This window comes from Salvelinus alpinus, chromosome 17 (assembly GCF_045679555.1).
Source record: "Salvelinus alpinus chromosome 17, SLU_Salpinus.1, whole genome shotgun sequence".
In the NCBI taxonomy this organism is placed as follows: Eukaryota; Metazoa; Chordata; class Actinopteri; order Salmoniformes; family Salmonidae; genus Salvelinus; species Salvelinus alpinus.
The window spans coordinates 9585884-9605543 of record NC_092102.1 but is presented as its reverse complement, the minus strand read 5'-3'; the positions used below and the strand labels follow the sequence as shown (position 1 = coordinate 9605543).

The 19660-nt window shown below is 43.6% G+C and overlaps 1 protein-coding gene and 1 pseudogene across 3 annotated transcripts in view; one reads left to right on the top strand and one right to left on the bottom strand.

Moving 5' to 3' along the window:
* Positions 1 to 411: 411 nt before the first annotated feature.
* LOC139543216 (peroxisome biogenesis factor 10-like) lies at positions 412 to 14736 on the bottom strand (annotated as a pseudogene).
* The window catches only part of LOC139542080 (1-phosphatidylinositol 4,5-bisphosphate phosphodiesterase eta-2-like), a 176357-nt gene continuing 161211 nt past the window's right edge, over positions 4515 to 19660 (top strand). The window contains exons 1-2 of one of the 3 annotated variants that reach the window (XM_071347103.1): positions 4515 to 4759; positions 17960 to 18608. In XM_071347103.1, coding sequence (XP_071203204.1) covers positions 18482 to 18608 — 127 coding nt within the window. In that variant the 5' untranslated portion in view covers positions 4515 to 4759; positions 17960 to 18481. Of the gene's footprint in view, positions 4760 to 6939; positions 7109 to 11652; positions 11810 to 17959; positions 18609 to 19660 lie in introns of those variants that run through there. The other 2 variants (XM_071347101.1, XM_071347102.1) reach the window with 2 other exon arrangements.

Below are 19660 nucleotides of genomic sequence, written 5' to 3'. Positions count from 1 at the left end.
TAATATAGTACACTGCATTATGCATGCCCATAAAATATATAAAACAAGTATATTAATGAACGAAAAATATACACAAATGATTCCAGTGTGTATCCCTGATACAGAATGAAGGAGCTGAGGACAGAGCTTCACAATAATATTATGCAATATTACAAAAACAATTTGAAACGCTTTATCCATTTTGTTTCACACTGGAGATAACTCGATTGAGTTTTCAGAAAGATCTGAATCAAGGTCCCAAAATAAGATCTCTAGGCATTCTCTGAAGTGAGATGCTATTTGGAAGTAACTTGAACAGGGATAGCTAAACTCTAAGAAAGACAAAGGTGTGTTTAACGATTAAACAGTCCAATGTGGCAATCCAGTCATTTAGGAAGTGAAGCCATGTAATAAAAGGCACACTAGTGGTTCGAGAAACGAGTAGTTTCTCAGGTAGACCAGTCGAGGAGGCTGGGAACTTCTCACGACAAAGGGCACTGTCTGTGGAGGGATAAAACAATAGTGATGCATTGCATTTATAGCTTTTAACTTGGTTTCATAGCACTGACCCTCTGACATGCTAGATAGGTGAAATATTTGTAATTCTTTATACCCCTCCAGTCCTGTCAGACCTACTACACAAGTGCCTGCAGGGTAGAGGTCGTTTATGGACTGTGCCACTTTTATAATAGTCATAGCCCCTTAAAGAACATACGTAGTGTTTCTCCCATATAATTAAAATAGAACAGTAGTCATTTAATGCATCTATGGTCTCACCTTGTTGTTACACCACTCTGTGATGCACTCCCAGCAGAACAAGTGGCCACATGGAGTAGAGGTCGAGTGCCTCCTCTCCTCTAGTCACAGGATACAGCGAGAGGCACAGGGTGAGTTGGGCTCTTCTACAGACTGGGACCTGGACAGTTATGGGTTAACTGTAACACGTGTATTTGCAGAATTCATATGCATACCTCAATCACAATGAAAAGGATGCATGGTGCAATTGTATCCATCTTGCATCATTCTAATGTCCTCAAACACTTCTTTAACATCTACTATTCTTCCTGCAGTATACCTGGAAGGCAGGTTCCTGTGTTGTCTCCACTCCTGCCGGGCTCTCTGTCGGAGGTTGTTGAGCTGCAGGGCCACAGTGAGGCCCAGGAGCCTGTAGCTGCTCCGGATGGCCTTGTCATCCCCCGTCACACACCCGAAGCTAACTGTCCGGGGAAAGAAAGAATGGTGAGAAATAGCATGCTGAAGCATACACTAGTAACATGGGTCATATTCACTAGGCCACACAGTAGCAAAACATTTTGCAACAGAAAACAAATGCGCTTGAGGGATTACCTGAACTTGTAAAAATAAATTGCTTTTATTTTCCATTGCAAAAACATTTCCTACGGTGTGCACTACTGAATAGAGAAAAACAGCCCTTTGAGGCCTTGCTTTCCTGGCAACTGCTTAGGGCCTGCCCACCATGGGTAAAGAAAAATTAATTTAATTGAAACATTCAATTTAGTGCTGCAAATGGCAAAAAAATATTTTTTTCATATCATGTATTCTATCTACAACAGAGTTGATGTCTGACATAAGACCTATGAGGAACCATGTCAAATTGACAAAACAAATCACTTTTACCACTTACTTCAAGCTACGAAGCCAAGGTGGTGAAAAGCTAATTCAATACAACAACTGCATGCAGTACGGTGTCCTGTGCCACTGAAAAAACGGACAAGTTTGGTGGGCTCATGTCTAGTGGGAACATTACCAAATGCGTTTACCAAGAGCTACAACTTTCATTTAGTGTCATGCTGTAGTTGACGCAAGGCAAGCATTGGCAGTTACTCAACATAAATCAGAAATATTGTTGAGAAAACGACATCACCACTTAGTGTGCAATTAAAAGATGTGCGCCAACTAGTTGTCATCGATAACAGATTAGGTTAGAATAACTGGTTTTCTGGTCATGATGGACTGCATCACCAAAAGTCAGGGAGTGACTCAAGTTGCTTAGCTAGCTAAGGATTTTGAATGTGACAAGCTAGCTATTTTCCAACACAGGCATTCATTTGATAACCCAGCTAAGCTATCTAGCTAGTTATATATCTAGTCTGAATAATCATTTTTGGCTTGTTTGTCAATCTGTAATGCTAGCTAGCTATCCAGTTCCAACCTGCTTGGTTGCCCACGCAGCCTGCTAGCAATGAACAGCAAGCTAGCTAGATTTATCTAGTACAGAAGAGACATTATTCAAATCAGTTGGATATTAGTAGTGGTGTAGCAAAGGATCTACTATCCAACCATTTGGGATTGCATTTATAGGTTTTAAACCCCAAAATATAGCTTCTTAATGTCAAGGAAAACATATTCTGAAGCTTTCTTTACCCTTTGTGGTAGTTGCAAAGGTTAACAATGGGGCTCACGTCATTGACACGAATCTCTGTTCCTTCATAGGTTCACAAACAAATACCCACATAGCTGATGCCGGCCGTCTTGTTCCCCAGGTGGGAGAAGGCTCCGCATATGTAAAACAGGGCCACGTGCAACCGGTGGATGATGGAGAGTGCCGGCTGGAGGGCTAACAAGACCAGCACGCACACCCTTCTCTGGGGCTCCGTGAGCTGCCCCACCACCCTCTGGACCCAGCCTCTCATCCAGGCTCCAGGGACTGGCCACTTCTGCTCTCCGGCCTCCCCCACCCTGGCTTTCCTCCCTTGCCTCCAGCTCATTCTCCAGGCACACCAGTAACTTATCCAGCAGGTAGGGAAACAGGCTTTGGAGATACACATGGGCTCCTTGTCTGGCACGGGACGGTACCCTGCGCAGGGTGGGGTCCACCTGGATGATATTGACATACTCTTCGCCCTACATCTGGTACCCTGGATGACACATGAAGGGACAGGGAGGATGTGTGGTAAAGACATGCTTGCGTATCAGATTTAACACATTACTACGGGGGTGAAGCTGTTTGTTTACCTACCTGAGAATGTGGTTAAACCACAGTATGCAAGGTCTGACAGGAGTTCAATCTCTTTTCTCCAATGCAGCTGTAGGAGTAAAAAAAAAAAAGAGTAGCTACTGTAAGAATAATATAAATACACTACATGGCCAAAAGTATATGTGATAGATGATTTTTGGTCCCGTTCTGTGAGCTTGTGTATCCTATCAATTCACAGCTGAGCTATTGTTATTGTGAAGTTTCCACTTCACAATAACAGCACTTACAGTTGACCGGGGCAGCTCTAATAGGGCAGGAATTTGACAAACTGACTTGTTGGAAAGGTGGCATCCTTTGACAGTGCCACGTTGAAAGCCACTGAGCTCTTCAGTAAGGCCATTTTACTGCAAATGTTTGTCTATGGAGATTGCATGGCGGTGTGCTCAATTTTATACACATGCAGCAACGGGTGTGGCTGAAATAGCCGAATCCACTAATTTGAAGGGGTGTCCACATACTTTTGCGTATATAGTGCATCAAAAAGCAGGACATGGCTGACTAGCTTATGTATGCATGCATAACTATGTTCTAAATTGTCATGTAGGGTATCGGTCTATCCTACCTGCCTGCAAATTCGCGTTGGTCCTCCTACTGACTTGCACGAATCAATTGTGGCTGGTTTGCAGGGACGAGAGGCATTGCTAGAGTCTGGCTGCTAGCTAGCTTAGCAAGCACTCAGTTGCTTGAATGAATGTAAATTCACGACAATTGAAAAATAATAATCGGTCAATTTCTGTAACTGTCAGACATCTTCCCGAACTTCACAGTTTAGCATAGTTATTCGACTTTCCTATTGCCTATCGAGACAGCTCTGTAAACTAGCTCCACATATAGTACAAAGAGCTACGAATGATGGGTTAGTTATAAAAAATATTTGCTAGCTAGCAACCCGGAAAAACCTTTGACGTGAAGGAAACAAACTTCTGTGGCCACAGCGCCCTGCGGTGCTAGGAGTCCTCGCGTCTACTTTCCTATGTAATGCATCATTACGATGCAACAATATTGTAACATAGCCTTACACAACACATCCATTTTTTTATCCATAAAAATACTGTTGTGTAATTTGAGCACTGGTGTAACAGTACCGGACTTACTGAACTTCCATACTGCACGTGAACTTGTGAAATGTCATAAAAAACAATGATATGAACAGTATATAGTGTGATCACTAAAATCTAAATCGAAGATTTTTCCAATTTGCTGGCATGAGGATTAGAACCAGCGACCTTAATCGCTAGGCTACATGCTTGATTCATTAACTAATATATTGTACACATCATTTATGTTGTTATTACTTTTTCGTTTTTTGACAGACATGTCCCTCCCCAAGCTTCCATAGCTGGGTCACATTCCCTTAATTAACTGTGTTGAGTGTGCTCAATCATCCTGCCGCTTGCCCTACCCTGTAGATAAGTTGTAGAACCAGTTTCTTTGTCTCTTCAATTCAGCTACCTGAACCAAGCTGTTCCGCTAGGTGGTGAGCACCTTTTCAGTGCTGCAGACGGCAGGTACCGTTCTGAGATAGCCGCTCTCAATAAGAAGAGCTAGTAGTAACCCATAGACAGTTAGAGTAGCAGAAACACTTTGATGAGTTTACTTACAGGCAGCTGCAGACAAGGAAGTGTGTTTACAGTTAATGTGCAGCTGCTGATGTTTTTCCTTCCCCCCTAAAGTTGTGGGATACTTGTGACTTCTTACAGATGGAGGCTAGATGGTGCAGGGTGAGCACACTGCTCGTTGTCAGCACAGGATGGGACTGAAGTGCCAGAGTAGACTACAAAGGTAAGTCTGTCAGTATTCCTCTGTTGGTTTTATCAGCACGGCATTCACTGCACTTAATTCACCGGAGAGGTTTCACTTGGCGACTGAACACTAACATTCCACCATGCAACCAGATAAAGGACTAGACTAGAATCTGTCCCACTTTATTGTGGCCTCTTAGCCCATTGGCCCATGCCCATCAAAACGGCACAGAATTCCAGCTTGTGCGAATTAAAATCTCTTTATAATTGAATAGAGTAGTAGAACATCTGTGAATAGAGTTGTAGTGCTCCTTTGAGGTTTGTGTTTGCTGTTGACTGCTGGGTGAGTCATTGATCTCTATTTGCAAAGCACAGGCTCCTCAGGAGACCCCGACCCACTGGGCCCACACTGTTTGAATCAATGGTGTTTCCACTTCATTTCAATTAAATGACATTGAACTATGTGGAATAGACATTGAATTGACGTCTGTGACCAGTGGGAAACAACCCAATGAGGAAGGAGGCACTGGAGCCGGCAGCACAACACCTGCCAAAGAGATAAAACAGCAGCTTGTTTGGCCCCACACTGGTTTCCATAATTACCTCAGGTGACATCTGGTTAGGATATATCCAGCCACTGAACTAATTGCTTTAACGGACACTGACGTAAGGTCGGAGTACTAGGCACTTAGTAGTCTTTTCTCACGGCAGCTGTGAAAAGAGGCTAGGCACTGAGCTAATTCTGTTTCACGTTTTAAACAGACTCTGTGGTACCAATCTGTAGCGGTCCGGGCAGTGATGTTTGTTTTTGCAATGCAGCAACATCATAAAGTGTCATAGGGTGACTTGGCCATGCCCAGACATAGTCTCTTCTTAGGCACATCCAGCAGGACTTTGCCCTCTAAGGAAGGCTACATGTGTGAAGTCACATCACTGTGTGCGCGTGTCTACGTGCGTGCCTGCTTGCATGCGTGTAGTGTGTATGTGTGCGTGGTTAAGGCTAGGATAAGGCTGTGGTAACATTGCCATTGTGTTCATGGAAGATTCATGAATAAGGTAGAAGAACTGTGGGAACAAAAAACAAGTACCAGTTTCTCGAACGACACAATTGTAAAACATATTTCCATATAGAATGAAAATCATGATATAACATTGACATGTATTAAAGACACTTGATGTTATTTTCATGATGCCAACGGAATATTAACCAATGCAAAACATATCTCAATGCTTTTATATGTAAATACTTTTCTGACTGACCTTCTCTAGCCTGTGATTACTATATTTTTCTCTGACAATTTATTGTATTTTGCCACATGCATCCCTTTTGAAGTTTGCATGACCTTTCCAGCTTCAGTACCCTGCACAGTAGGGCCGTCCAAATAGGCCACGGGAAAGTTAATCTGACTCTCGAACACGCCACTGCACACGATGTTAACTGTTAACTATGCCACTCTGACATTGCTCGTCCATATATTTATATATTCTTAATTCCATTCCTTGCTTAGATTTGTGTGTATTGTTGTGAAATTGTTAAATATTACTTGTTAAATATTACTGCACTGTTGGAGCTAAACATCTGCTAAACACGTATATGTGACCAATATGATTTGATTTGTGTGTGTGTTGTCCCTCTGCTTAACTTAGCATAACAGATCTGTATCAGTCCATTGTGATAAATAGGCTACTCTCCTTATCTTCCTACTCCTACAATCAGAGCATAACCTACTCCTTCCCTGAAATGAAAACATTTCTAAAATGCTGTAGTCAAATATTGTCTGCAAAGTATTAGTCTCAAAAGAAAACATGCAATAGAAGGACTCACTCAACAAGGAAAGATGTCTTACCCGTAGCCTATTGTTAAATTATTTCAATTTCCATCTTGATCTAATCTTGGTGACAGCTCATGTGTGACAGTACAAGCAGAAAAAGATTCAAATGAATTTGAATCAATCTCCCCTTGTCAAACAGTTGTAGCGCAGTACGTTCTTTTCTTTGCTTGGCACAGGGGGCAGAGAGATTTGTAGTGGTGCATGCTCACCACCCACGGCTGACCCCACCCCACCCTTTCCTAGGTACAGGTACTGGCCCTCCCCTACCAAACCTCGGGCTTTGCCCTCACATGTCCTGTCTGCGTTGACGCACACCAGCATGAATACCCACTATAGACAAAGCTCTTTGAAATGACATAACTCACTTCCGGCTGTTGCAGTGAGTCGTGTGTGCTGCTTCTCAGGTGTGTGTGAGGGATTTTACGGAGGTGTGTGTGCGGATAATAGTTGTAAAGCTGTCCAAGTGGGGGAGTTTCACAGGACGCCACACACTAAAACACACCAACATCAACGCTAGACCTGGCTGTGTCCTCTGCCTCTTATTTCCTCTCAGAAAGGTAATGTAATATCACCGTTCTTATTTCTTGCATGTCTTACTTACAGGTAAATCAGTGTTGTTGCTCACCGCCAAAGGTGTGGCGAGGGCAAGTCTACTTTTACTATCTAGCAGGGATGGACTTCTATTGGTAAAATAATCTTCCCTGTGCAATTCAGGTGTGTTGTGTGCTTAGTCTCTCCCTTGTGGTTTGTACAGCCAGACGCCATTCAAACAAGCCCAGTTTAAGTCAACTATTGGGAATGTACTGTATCATAACCCCAACAGTCTTTAACAACAGTGCTATTTGAATGGAAGAGCAGGTTAGATATCCTTTGTGGAGTTTTTGCTGCGTTTAGTCAATGCGGTGTAGGTTTTCACCCCTTTGAGGTTTTTAGGGGGGATTTTCTGGCTGGCGCTGAAACTCAACACCTTATAGCTGCGAGAGTGAGATAAAAAGAAGGAAAAACAACCATGTAACCCGTTGCAAAGGGGAGGAGGCCCAACTGAACAGGAGACTCATGTTACTTCAGGGGTCTGATTTCTCCTGTGAACACACTCTTTCCTCTGTTGTTTATTCAACCAAACCTGTAATTTATCTCGCAACTTTAATTCACCAGGTCCTTGCTGTATATGATAATATGTACTCTGTCAACTTACCTGGTAAAATAAAGGGTTAAATAAATAAAATACAGTAGCAAGTGTCACTGAGTCCCATGTGTTGGTCTTCGATGCTAGATTGGCAGAGCTAGCCTTGCGGCGCCGCAGGCTAAAGGTTGATGTGCTAAGAGGCTATAAATCAGCTGTAAACCTGTGTATTTAGTGAGGAAATACCGTTTCCACCGTTGTCATCTGCCAAGGTAGATGTTCCGTGTCCCAGGTAACATGCATGACTTCTTGCCGCAAACCTGATGAGGAGACAGTGGGTTCTGTACATATGTCATCATTATGGGGCGAATTATACCTTCCACTTAATTTTCACATTTTCACTTAGTCATGCATTGATGTCAGTGGGAGACCTTAAGTTAGGATTTTCCCCTTTCAGTTTAAAGACAGTGATTCCTATGTAATGGGTGGGTAAGGAGGACCAACTGGTGGGTGGCAGCCAGTGCCGCCTCTTCACAATGAATTAAAGACGGGTCTGTGGCAAGAAACGTTATTTAGTTCATTTTGTGGATTAAGCCTACATTAGGAACATTTGGAAGGCGTTTGGAGAGGTCAATAACTTTTTGAGATTGTGAATTACTGGTTTAATGTATAACGCCAACTGTAACATATTTTGTTATTTATTCTAAATTTACATTTTAGTCATTTAGCAAACGCTCTTATCCAGAGCGACATCCAGGAGCAATTAGGGTTAAGTGCCTTAGTCAAGGGCACATTGACAGATTTTTCACCTAGTCTGCTCTGGGATTCATATCAACGACCTTTCGGTTACTGGCCAAACGCTCTTAACTGCGAGGCAACCTGCCACCCTGTAGTGATGTGAATAATAATGCTAACGTATAGCAATATCTAACAGTGATATCAGATAACGTGAGATCATTTACACAATTTGGAGACGCAGAAGCCTAAAGCCATGTCTGAATATACCGTATGTGCCTGTGTGTTTTGAACTTGGGCTCTGAAGAAACTCAATGATTTTCCTTCAGTATCAGTCTGTGGTGTACGGTGGAAGCCTGTTTTGTACCAGACCCGATTGTGTGTGTTCTGTAAAAGTAACGTTATAGTAGTTACTAAAAGTGAAAGAAAGAGCCATTGTGTCCGCAGCCTTTGACCACCAGAGCGGATAAAACACACAGATGGAAGACCACTATACCTGTAAAAAAGCTTCCCCTCGATTAGCTCTCTGTCTCTCATTGTCACAAGAAGACACAACAGGGACCACAAAAGTACAGTACTCGTGTAGTAGGCTAGTTGTAACCGACACCGAATGTGCTGTAAACAACCAAGGAGACAGACTCCCAAATACACTACATAAAGGAATAGGGTGTCATTTGGGACTCAACCATAGTGATGGAAGTGTCAAAGCTCAATCTGTCTCTTCGGCGGGTTTATGCCACAATCGGTTTCGGTTACAACTCATCTACTACACGAGAACTGTACTTCATTTTGTGGTCTGTGTTGTGTCTTGTTGTGACATTGAGAGACAGAGTTAAACGAGGGGAAGCTGTCTTACAGGTATAGCCGTCTTATCTGTGTGGCATAACTCCGCTCTTGGAGCAATTATACACATTTTGACGTGGTGTGGAGAAAACCTTTTAGAGTTTAAAAGCTAGTTTCCTGCAATTCTACACATTTTTGACATAGGACTGGGTGAAACAAATGCACTTTCAATGCTAATTTCCTGCAATTGTATACATTTTGCCATAGGGCTGAAAGAACATTTGACAGTTTTAAAGCAAATTTCTGTAATTCTACAGACACTAGGCGAGACCCAAATGCAGACACAGGAGGCAGATGGTTGGAGTTTAAGATGTTTAATAAATCCAAAGGGAATAGGCAAGAGAATGGTCGTGGACAGGCAAAAGGTCATAACCAGATCAGAGTCCAGGAGGTACAGAGTGGCAGGCAGGCTTGAGGTCAGGGCAGGAAGAATGGTCAGGCCAGCGGTAACAGAGTCCAGAACAGGCAAGGGTCAAAACCAGGAGGACTAGAAAAAGGAGAAAAGGCAAAGCAGGAAAAACGGGGGAAATGCTGGTAGGCTTGGACATACAAGACGAACTGGCAAAGAGAGACAGGAAACACAGGGATAAATACACTGGGGAAAACAAGCGACACCTGGAGGGGGTGGAGTCAACGAGGACAGGTGAAACAGATCAGGGTGTGACAGGCTGAGAGAACGTTTTAAAGCTAGTTTCCTGCAAGTCTACACATTTTGTCATTGGGCTGAGAGAAAAAATGCTGTAGTGGTGCGTGGGTCAGCTGTTTGTTCACCTGCACCTGCCTTCAATTGCTAATAACCCATCTGCAACCGCCCGACTATACAGTATGTGAAAATCGAAGGCCCGCACCTGACCCTAACCCGCTAATATAAAAAATGCGCTGTAGGCTACAGTCAGACTGCAGAACGATTTTTTTGAAACTGGGGGAAGGATTTATTTAGCCTGATTTAGATATGTTTCGGTTAATAATTTCTGACATTTTGGTAGGCTATTTGTAAGTCAGATACATGCAGCTTCTCTTCTGTCATTTGTTGCCTAAATAAACCATTGTTCACCAGAATGTCATACATTGCTGTAATCTAGTTGACATTAGTAGTGTTCTCTGTCATCTCTGATTTTTAGGGACCGGGGAGAAAATGCAATAACAAAAAAATAATCTGTAAAGAAATAAAAGGCTGTGAAAACGACCCAACATGTTTCTGATAAGCTTTTCAGTTAAATATAGGCTACCATTTGTAGAGGTGCTATCTTAAATGGCATTCACATTCTCTCAAGATGCTGAAATAAATCATATTTTGTGACTGTCGAATTAGGTCCTAAATCTTGTGATTACACACTAATGCCAGATATGCTAAAATAATGAAAGAAAAACCTCAATGTAGCCTACAGATACTGTATAAATTGCACAAGAATTATACATTTATGGTATTTTTAAGTTATTATTTTATCTTTATTCAATTTGCCCGCCACCATTCCGGCCTTCATCAACACAATATTTAATGACCCTAAACCACGTGACAAACTCATTCCACGGAGGGCCGAGTGTCTGCTGGTTTTCACTCCTTCTACATGATTGATGAATTAAGGTCACTAATTAGCAAAGAACTCCCCTCACCTGATTGTCTCAGTCTTAATTGAAAGGAAAAAACAAAAACCCGCGAACACTAGGCCCTCCATAGAATGAGTTTGACACCCTGGTGCCCTAAACCCACCCGCCCCGCAGATAACCTGCACATAACTCATTTGCGGTTTTAAAACAAATTTTTGAGTGACTCAAAAATTATAACAAAATCAATGGGGGCCCCATGCCATACTATTTAAAAAATATATTACACCATTTTTATACATACTTTATATCTGGTCGTTTAAGTTTACACTGGAAACGTTTACCATCCTAAAATGATTTAAGATTATAAAACAAAACAAAAATAATTGAATAAAACTAAAAAGTGGTGGTCACGATTTGCATATAGGGGAAAAACTGAGTGCACTATAGGGACTAGTGTGTCCTTGCGAGTGAAGAGGGAGTGAGAATGTGTTTACCGGCCCTGCACTAATAGAGAGTAAACATCCTGGGCTGGGCTGAAAAAAAGGGAGACAGAGGCTCCTCTCCCATAGAAGGATTTGTCATACTCTTGGCAAGAGCCTGTTCGTGGGTGGGGTTAGGTACATTTTCCCTTTCCAACACACACACACAAACACACACACACACACAATCAAGCATTTCTGTCTATGTGTGAGGCAGGCGTGCCTGGGCCTGCACTCAAGACAACCTCTGTTCAGTCTGACCGCCCTCCTAACAGTTCTGAACACGTCTCAGCCCACCAGCCAGCCAACAGCCAACCCCTGAGTCTAACCCTCACCCTCACTACACATTGTTCACTATACCTGGGAGCAGTAGCATTACAACACAGCAACCTGTCCTCACAGACAGTACTGGCAGCTTAAGAAGGACTTTCTGGTAAAGGAGTAACATTATTTACTGTAAGCCAGTGAAGCCATCGTCTCCATGGTTGGATTAGTTTGAGGAATGTGGCGCGGATGCTAGCGACATAAAGGTAGATAAACATCAATGGTTTATGTAGGAAGCAGAGTGGAGAAGTTGCGTTGGTTGGAAATGGGTAATTGGAGTGGGCTGCTGTGTATTTGTGCATTAAGTTACTTCAGCTAGTATCAGATAATGAAGATTTGAGGCCTGCAATCTGAGACGTTGATATAATACAGCCAGCAGCATTTTCTCTCCAATCTACCTAAAATGTAATTCAAACCCAAACCAGGTTAGAGACAAATGGCTGTAGCAGTCATGACAAAATCAGAGCTGAGGCACTTGGCTCCTGAGACATCACTACCTGTATGAGTGTAATTACCAAGAGCCAAACTGCCTAAGAGCCAATGATGATTCATGTCATATTTTCTCTCTCGCTCGCTCTGTCTCTCTTCTTCTAGCAGACAGTAAGTCTAGGTGTCTCGTCTGGTGCCCGCTTGAAGATAACACAGCCACTGATCTCCTCTCTTGACTATGAATAGATAGAGATTGGCTTTCTCACCAACACAGTGTATGTGCTCTATTGAAGATGAAAGGTATTTTTTAACCTGGAACTGAGATTTATTCCCTCCAGCCTGTTATGAATAACTTGTGAATTTACAAGTCGCTCGCTTTCTCTTTCTCTCTCTCTCCAATTGTGGTCCTCTGTAGCTCTATTGGTAGAGCATGGCGCTTGCCACGCCAGGATAGGGGGTTTGGTTCCCGGGACCACCCATACTTAAAATGTATGCACGCATGACTGTAAGTCTCTTTTGATAAAAGCGTCTATTAAATGGCATTTGTTATTATTATTATATATTATCTCTCCTTTCATTGATATGCATCCACATTTGTATCAAAATACCCTATGATGTTTTTTTATTTTATTTCACCTTTATTTAATCAGGTAGGCCAGTTGAGAACAATTTCTAATTTACAATTGCGACCTGGCCAAGATAAAGCAGAGCAGTGCGACACAAACAACAACACAGTTACACATGGAATAAACAAACGTACAGTCAATAACACAATAGAAAAAGTCTATATACAGTGTGTGCAAATGGCGTGAGGAGGTAAGGCAATAAATAGCCCATAGTAGCAAGTAAATACCATTTAGCAAATTAACACTGGAGTGATAGATGTGCAGATGATGATGTGCAAGTAGAAATACTGGTGTGAATAAAAGCAAATAAAAACAATATGGGGATGCGGTAGGTAGATTGGATTGGCTATTTACAGATGGGCTGTGTACAGCTGCAGCAATCGATAAGCTGCTCAGATAGCTGATGCTTAAAGTTAGTGAGGGAGATATAAGTCTCCAACTTCAGCGATTTTTGCAATTCGTTCCAGTCATTGGCAGCAGAGAACTGGAAGGAAAGGCGGCCAAAGCAGGTGTTGGCTTTGGGGATGACCAGTGAGATATACCTGCTGGAGCGTGTGCTACGGGTGGGTGTTGTTATGGTGACCAGTGAGCTGAGATAAGGTGGCGCTTTACCTAGAAAATACTTTTAGATGACCTGGAACCAGTGGGTCTGGCGACGAATATGTAGCGAGGGCCAGCCGACGAGAGCATACAGGTCGCAGTGGTATATGGGCTTTGGTGACAAAACAGATGGCACTGTGATAGACCTCATCCAGTTTTCTGAGTAGATTGTTGGAGGCTATTTTGTAAATGACATCGCTGAAGTCGAGGATCAGTAGGATAGTCAGTTTTACAAGGGTATGTTTGGCAGCGTGAGTGAAGGAGGCTTTGTTTCGAAATAGGAAGCCGATTCTATGTTTAATTTTGGATTGGAGATGTTTACTATGAGTTTGGAAGGTGAGTTTACAGTCTAGCCAGACACCTAGGTATTTGTAGTTGTCCACATATTCTAAGTCAGAACCGTCCAGAGTAGTGATGCTAGTCGGGCGGGCGGGTGCGGGCAGCGATCGTTTGAAGAGCATGCATTTAGTTTTATTAGCGTTTAAGAGCAGTTGGAGGCCACGGAGGAGAGTTGTATGGCATTGAAGCTCGTCTGGAGGGTTGTTAACACAGTGTCCAAAGAAGGGCCAGATGTATACAGAATGGTGTCGTCTGCGTAGAGGTGGATCACCCGCAGCAAGAGCGACATCGTTGATATATACAGAGAAGAGTCGGCCCTAGAATTTAACACTGTGGTACCCCCAAAGAGACTGCCAGAGGTCCGGACAACAAGCCCTCCGATTTGACACACTGAACTCTATTTGAGAAGTAGTTGGTGAACCAGGCAAGGCAGTCATTTGAGAAACCAAGGCTGCCGATAAGAATACGGTGTTTGACGGAGTCAAAAGCCTTGGCCAGGTCGATGAAGACGACTGCACAGTACTGTCTTTTATCGATGGCTGTTATGATATCGTTTAGTACCTTGAGCGTGGCTGAGGTGCACCCGTGACCAGCTCGGAAACTGGATTGCACAGCAGAGAAGGTACGGTGGTATTCGAAATGGGCAGTGATCTGTTAACTTGGCTTTTGAAGACTTTAGAAAGGCAGGGCAGGATGGATATAGGTCTGTAACAGTTTGGGTCTAGAGTGTCACCCCCTTGAAGAGGGGGATGACCGCGGCAGCTTTCCAATCTTTAGGGATCTCGGACGATATGAAAGAGGTTGAACAGACTGGTAATAGGGGTTGCAACAATGACGGCGGATAATTCTAGAAAGAGAGGGTCCAGATTGTCTAGCCCAGCTGATTTGTACGGGTCCAAATTTTGCAGCTCTTTCAGAACATCTGCTATCTGGATTTGGGTGAAGGAGAAGCTGGGGAAGCTTGGGCAAGCAGCTGCGGGTGGTGCGGAGCTGTTGGTTGGGGTAGCCAGGAGGAAAGCATGGCCAGCCGTAGAGAAATGCTTATTGAAGTTCTCGACTATCGTGGCTTTATCGGTGGTGACTGTGTTTCCTAGCCTCAGTGCAGTGGGCAGCTGGGAGGAGGTGCTCTTATTCTCCATGGACTTTACAGTGTCCCAAAACTTTTGGAGTTAGAGCTACAGGATGCAAATTTCTGCTTTCCTAACTGACTGTGTGTATTGGTTCCTGACTTCCCTGAAACGTTGCATATCGCAGCGACTATTCGATGCTAAGGCAGTACGCCACAGGATGTTTGTGTGCTGGTCGAGGGCAGTCAGGTCTGGAGTGAACCAAGGGCTATATCTGTTCTTAGTTCTACATTTTTTGAAAGGGGCATGCTTATTTAAGATGGTGAGGAAATTACTTTTAAAGAACGGCCAGGCATCCTCTAATGACGGGATGTGGTCAATATCCTTCCAGGATACCCGGGCCAGGTCGATTTAGAAAGGCCTACTCGCAGAAGGGTTTTAGGGAGCGTTTGACAGTGATGAGTGGTGGTCGTTTGACCGTGGACCCATTGCGGATGCAGGCAATGAGGCAGTGATCGCTGAGATCCTGATTTGAAAACAGCAGAGGTGTATTTGGAGGACAAGTTGGTCAGGATAATATCTATGAGGGTGCACATGTTTACGGATTTAGGGTTGTACCTGGTGGGTTCCTTGATGATTTGTGTGAGATTGAGGGCATCTAGCTTAGATTGTAGGACGGCCGGAGTGTTAAGCATATCCCAGTTTAGGTCACCTAACAGAACGAACTCTGAAGATAGATGGGGGGCAATCAATTCACATATGGTGTCCAGGGCACAGCTGGTAACTGAGTGGGGTCTATAACAGGTGGCAACAGTGAGAGACTTATTTCTGGAGAGTTTCATTTTTAAAAGTAGAAGCTCGAACTGTTTGGGCATAGACCTGGAAAGTATGACATAACTTTGCAGGCTATCTCTGCAGTAGATAGCAACTCCTCCCCCTTTGGCAGTTCTATCTTGACGGAAAATGTTGTAGTTGGGGATGGAAATCTCAGAATTTTTGGTGGCCTTCTTAAGCCAGGATTCAGAAATGGCAAGGACATCAGGGTTGGCGGAGTGTGCTAAAGCAGTGAGTAAAACAACTTAGAGAGGAGGCTTCTAATGTTAACATGCCTGAAACCAAGGCTTTTACGGTTACAGAAGTCAACAAATGAGAGTGCCTGAGGACACGCAGGGCCTGGGTTAACCTCCACATCACCCGAAGAAAAGAGGAGGAGCAGGATGAGGGTACGGCTAAAGGCTATCAAAATTGGTCGTCTAGTGCGCTGGGGACAGAGAATAAAAGGAGCAGATGTCTGGGCATGGTAGGATAGATTCAGGGCATACAGACGGGTAGGGTGCGGGTACAGTGGAGGTAAACATTGAGTGACTATAAGAGGTTGCATCTCTGGACGCACTCGTTATGCTGGGTGAGGTCACTGCATGTGTGGAAGGTGGGACAAAAGAGGTATCTGAGGCATGTTGAGTGGGACTAGGGGCTCCCCAGTAAAATAAAACAATGATAACTATCCTAAACAACAGTATACAAGGCATATTGACATTAGAGAGAGACATAAAGCGAGGCATAAAGCAATCACAAGTGTTGATTGGGACAGCTAGCTAAGACGGGGAAGAGAACAACAGCTAATCAGCTAAGACAACAACAACAGGCAAAATGGCGATGAATGGGCAGAGAGGGTCAGTTAACTACACACAGGGCCTGAGTTCGGGGCTAGTGCCGACAGATAAACAAAATGGAGTACTGTGATTAATGAACAGTCCAGCAGGCATCAGCTATGTAGCCAAGTGATCATAGGATCCAGTGAACAGCAATAGATGAAACAGGGAAGCCGCTAGGTAGTCGTTACTACGCTACCAAGCGGGAGACATGACGTTCAAAAAAAAGTTAGCAGGCCGGGGCTAGCAGAAGCGTCTGCTCCGACGTCCGGCAAAGGCCGGTTGAGGGCAAAATGGATGTAATTACGTCGGCAGACCAGTCGTGATGGAACGGCGGGGCTCAGTGTCGACAAAGGATCCAGGCCAGTTGGCAAAAGAGGTATTGTAGCTTGAGTAATTTTGTTTGCTAGCCGGGAGATGCTCGTGGCTAACTGGTGCTAGCTTCGGGACAAGGGCATTAGCCACTATAGCCACTCGTCCAGAGCTTACAGCAAGAATCCGGTGGTGTAGTTTATTCCAATCGTGTTAGTGAAGAGTCCGGGAGGCATCAGCTGTGTAGCCGAGTGATCATAGGGTCCACTGAGTAGGCCGGGAGATGGGCCTGGCTCAAGGCTAGCTTCGGGGCTGGGCAACTCGGTGGCAGCTAGCTAGCTGCAATGATCAGGAGTAATGCTCCAGTGCTCCGGTGTTGTAGTGGAGAAAAACAGTCCAATATGCTCAGGGTTGATAACAGCCTGTGCAGACTGGCAGGCTGGCAAGTATTATCCAGGCTAAAAGTGGCTGGTGTCTGTGCTAAAGGTAAAGGCCGCTAGCAGTGGCTAACAATGACTAAATAGCTAGTAGCTAATTAGCTGGTTAGCTTCTGTTGGCTAGCTTCTGATGGAGGTTCTAGCTATAAAGTCTAAAAATAGCAGATCCGTATCACATTGGGTGAGGCGGGTTGCCAGAAGGTATATTTAATTTAAAAAATGGAAAAAGAGATGGAAAATATTGAAATATATACAAAAAAGACTAAAAATACTAAATTTACACGGGAGAATGACAAACAACGTCTGCACTGCTACGCCATCTTGGAAATAGAAGTATCTTTCACTTAGGTCTAACTGAATTTTCTTCCTTGTGTAGGTCTTCTGTCTGGCCAAATCTGCTCACATGATGTGTCCTGAATAAAACTTGAAAGCGTTTGCAACACCGCTAGATTAGGTTTGTGGCATGGCATATGATTTGAGTTTAAAAGCACATTTTCGAGGGGGTCTTTTCCAAAAGGTGCTCAGTGGCCCATAAGCAGGCAGAAACAGTGGAAACTGGTATTCAGTCTCCATGAGTGGGATATTCCATGTAGCTGTCTTAAAACGTTTTATCCCTTCCCGAATCCCATTTTTGTATTTCATTTTTTGCTCCATGTGCACCCACACCAAGGAAACGAAATAGCAAAGTATATTAATGTCATCTTTATAGTTTTTTCATTTGTCAGGAACCATGCACAATAAAGGTATTGCAGTTTGCTATCTATGGTGTGGTCTACGTATTAATTTCATGTGACTCATTTGATACCTGCCTAATCATGCAATCTGTTATTTTGTGTTTGGTTGTTTCGTCTCAAGAGCTCTTACTAACGTCGCCCGTCTGTCTCTGGTCAACAGGTGCTACTTGTTCTCTGTGTCTCCTGTCTCATCCCCTGGCTCCTAAGCCTCTTCACATTGGGTTTGTCACGCAGCCCAGAGCCACTTAGTATTCAGGGCTGAAACAGTGCTGTAATCAGATGGATGTCATCACTGCTCATCACTGCTTTCCTGTCTCCTCCATCTCAGTGGAAAGTGAAATACGGGACTGACTACTGTGGTGACCCTCTCTTCTGTTTGATCCTTGACCTTTGAACTGGGACCTGTGTTCTGTGCTCCAGGCGATGAGGTGGCATATCTCCGCTCTGCATAATTTTGGAAACGTTCTGGAAACATTGTTGACACAGTTTTAGGCCTCCTAGTTGTGTTGATGTTTCGAAGCAAGCTTAGCCTAACAGACAGCTGTCCCTTTTACCCTTGATCAGTCTATTGAAACTAACAACCTAAGCCATATCTCCTGATTTGAGAGCACACTTTTCTGAAGTAATACACACACCTCAAGTTTCCTGTATCCTGGTCCTGGAAGCTGAAGCGTGAGTCGCCATGGCGACAGACTCTCCCAACCCATCCCTGAGGTCCAGAGTTACCATGACGACGGACGACGACTCCTACATGAGCACGGCCAGCCTCCCCTGCTGCCACTTCCTGTCCGCCAATGTCCTCAACGTTGGTAAGTCAAACCATTTCCTGTTTCCTTCATAAACTGCCCAGTTGGCTGCTGTACGTGTGAGAGTTTCTGGCTTTGGTCCATGGCTTTCGATTTTGGTTGGTTTACTTATATAACAAGTGTGAGAGAGTGAGTGTGTGTGTGTGCTGTGCACATGCAATTGAGCGTGTGTATGTTTTTTTTGCTGTTTTGGGGTTGATCATCTCCACATCTCCACCCCTGGGATAAGGAGTATTTCAGACAGACATAACAGAGAGTCAGACACCATACTACTGAGCCTGCTTTGTTCCAGTATACCTGCCTGAGACAGAGCGAGGCAGAGAAAGAGAGCGAAAGACAACTTAAAGTCCACACATTCCCAAGCTATGTGCCAAGCATCCTGTAGTCTGACTGTTATATGGCTCTTTCTTTAGTTAAGTAATTTACCTGTAGTCTAGGCACAGTTTATACAACGTGGTATAGCTGGTCTGTTCAATACCAATTCAATTCAGGCCTAGTTCAGGAATTTGATTCACCATGAATGAATGATGTGTTATTGTTCAGTTGGTGAATTGAACAGAAATTGCCAGCTGGATAATTATAGGGTCGTTCAGTGTTTCTCCTATTTTTTTCAGCAGCTGTGGCAAAATTAGTGTAGAGATTTTTTTTTCTGTTTCAAATTAACTGCTCCGTGTTTCCAGATTTCTATGAAATATGACCTATAATGACAATGAGTGAAAATAATTTTCCTTCCAAAAAGTGGAAAAGCAGCTTTTCTGTGTTGGAATGGTGTTGGCGCACCCCAACAACAGAATGGTGTGAGCATATACTGTACCGGTCATAAAAAATATGAATGCGAGTAGACTGCTGATTGGCCAGCTCATCCTCCTGAGGAGTATTACGTCATACTCTTTGAGGAAATAACAAGCGTTCTTGAAAGTTTGAGGTGGGGTTTTTGAAGGTTTTTTCTTCTCTCCAACTTATGCTTTGGCCACATATAGGACGAGTCAACAGCATGATTTGGGTTTGAGTTAACAGAATATGAGATATGCGATTTTCCCGGGGAATTACTTTAA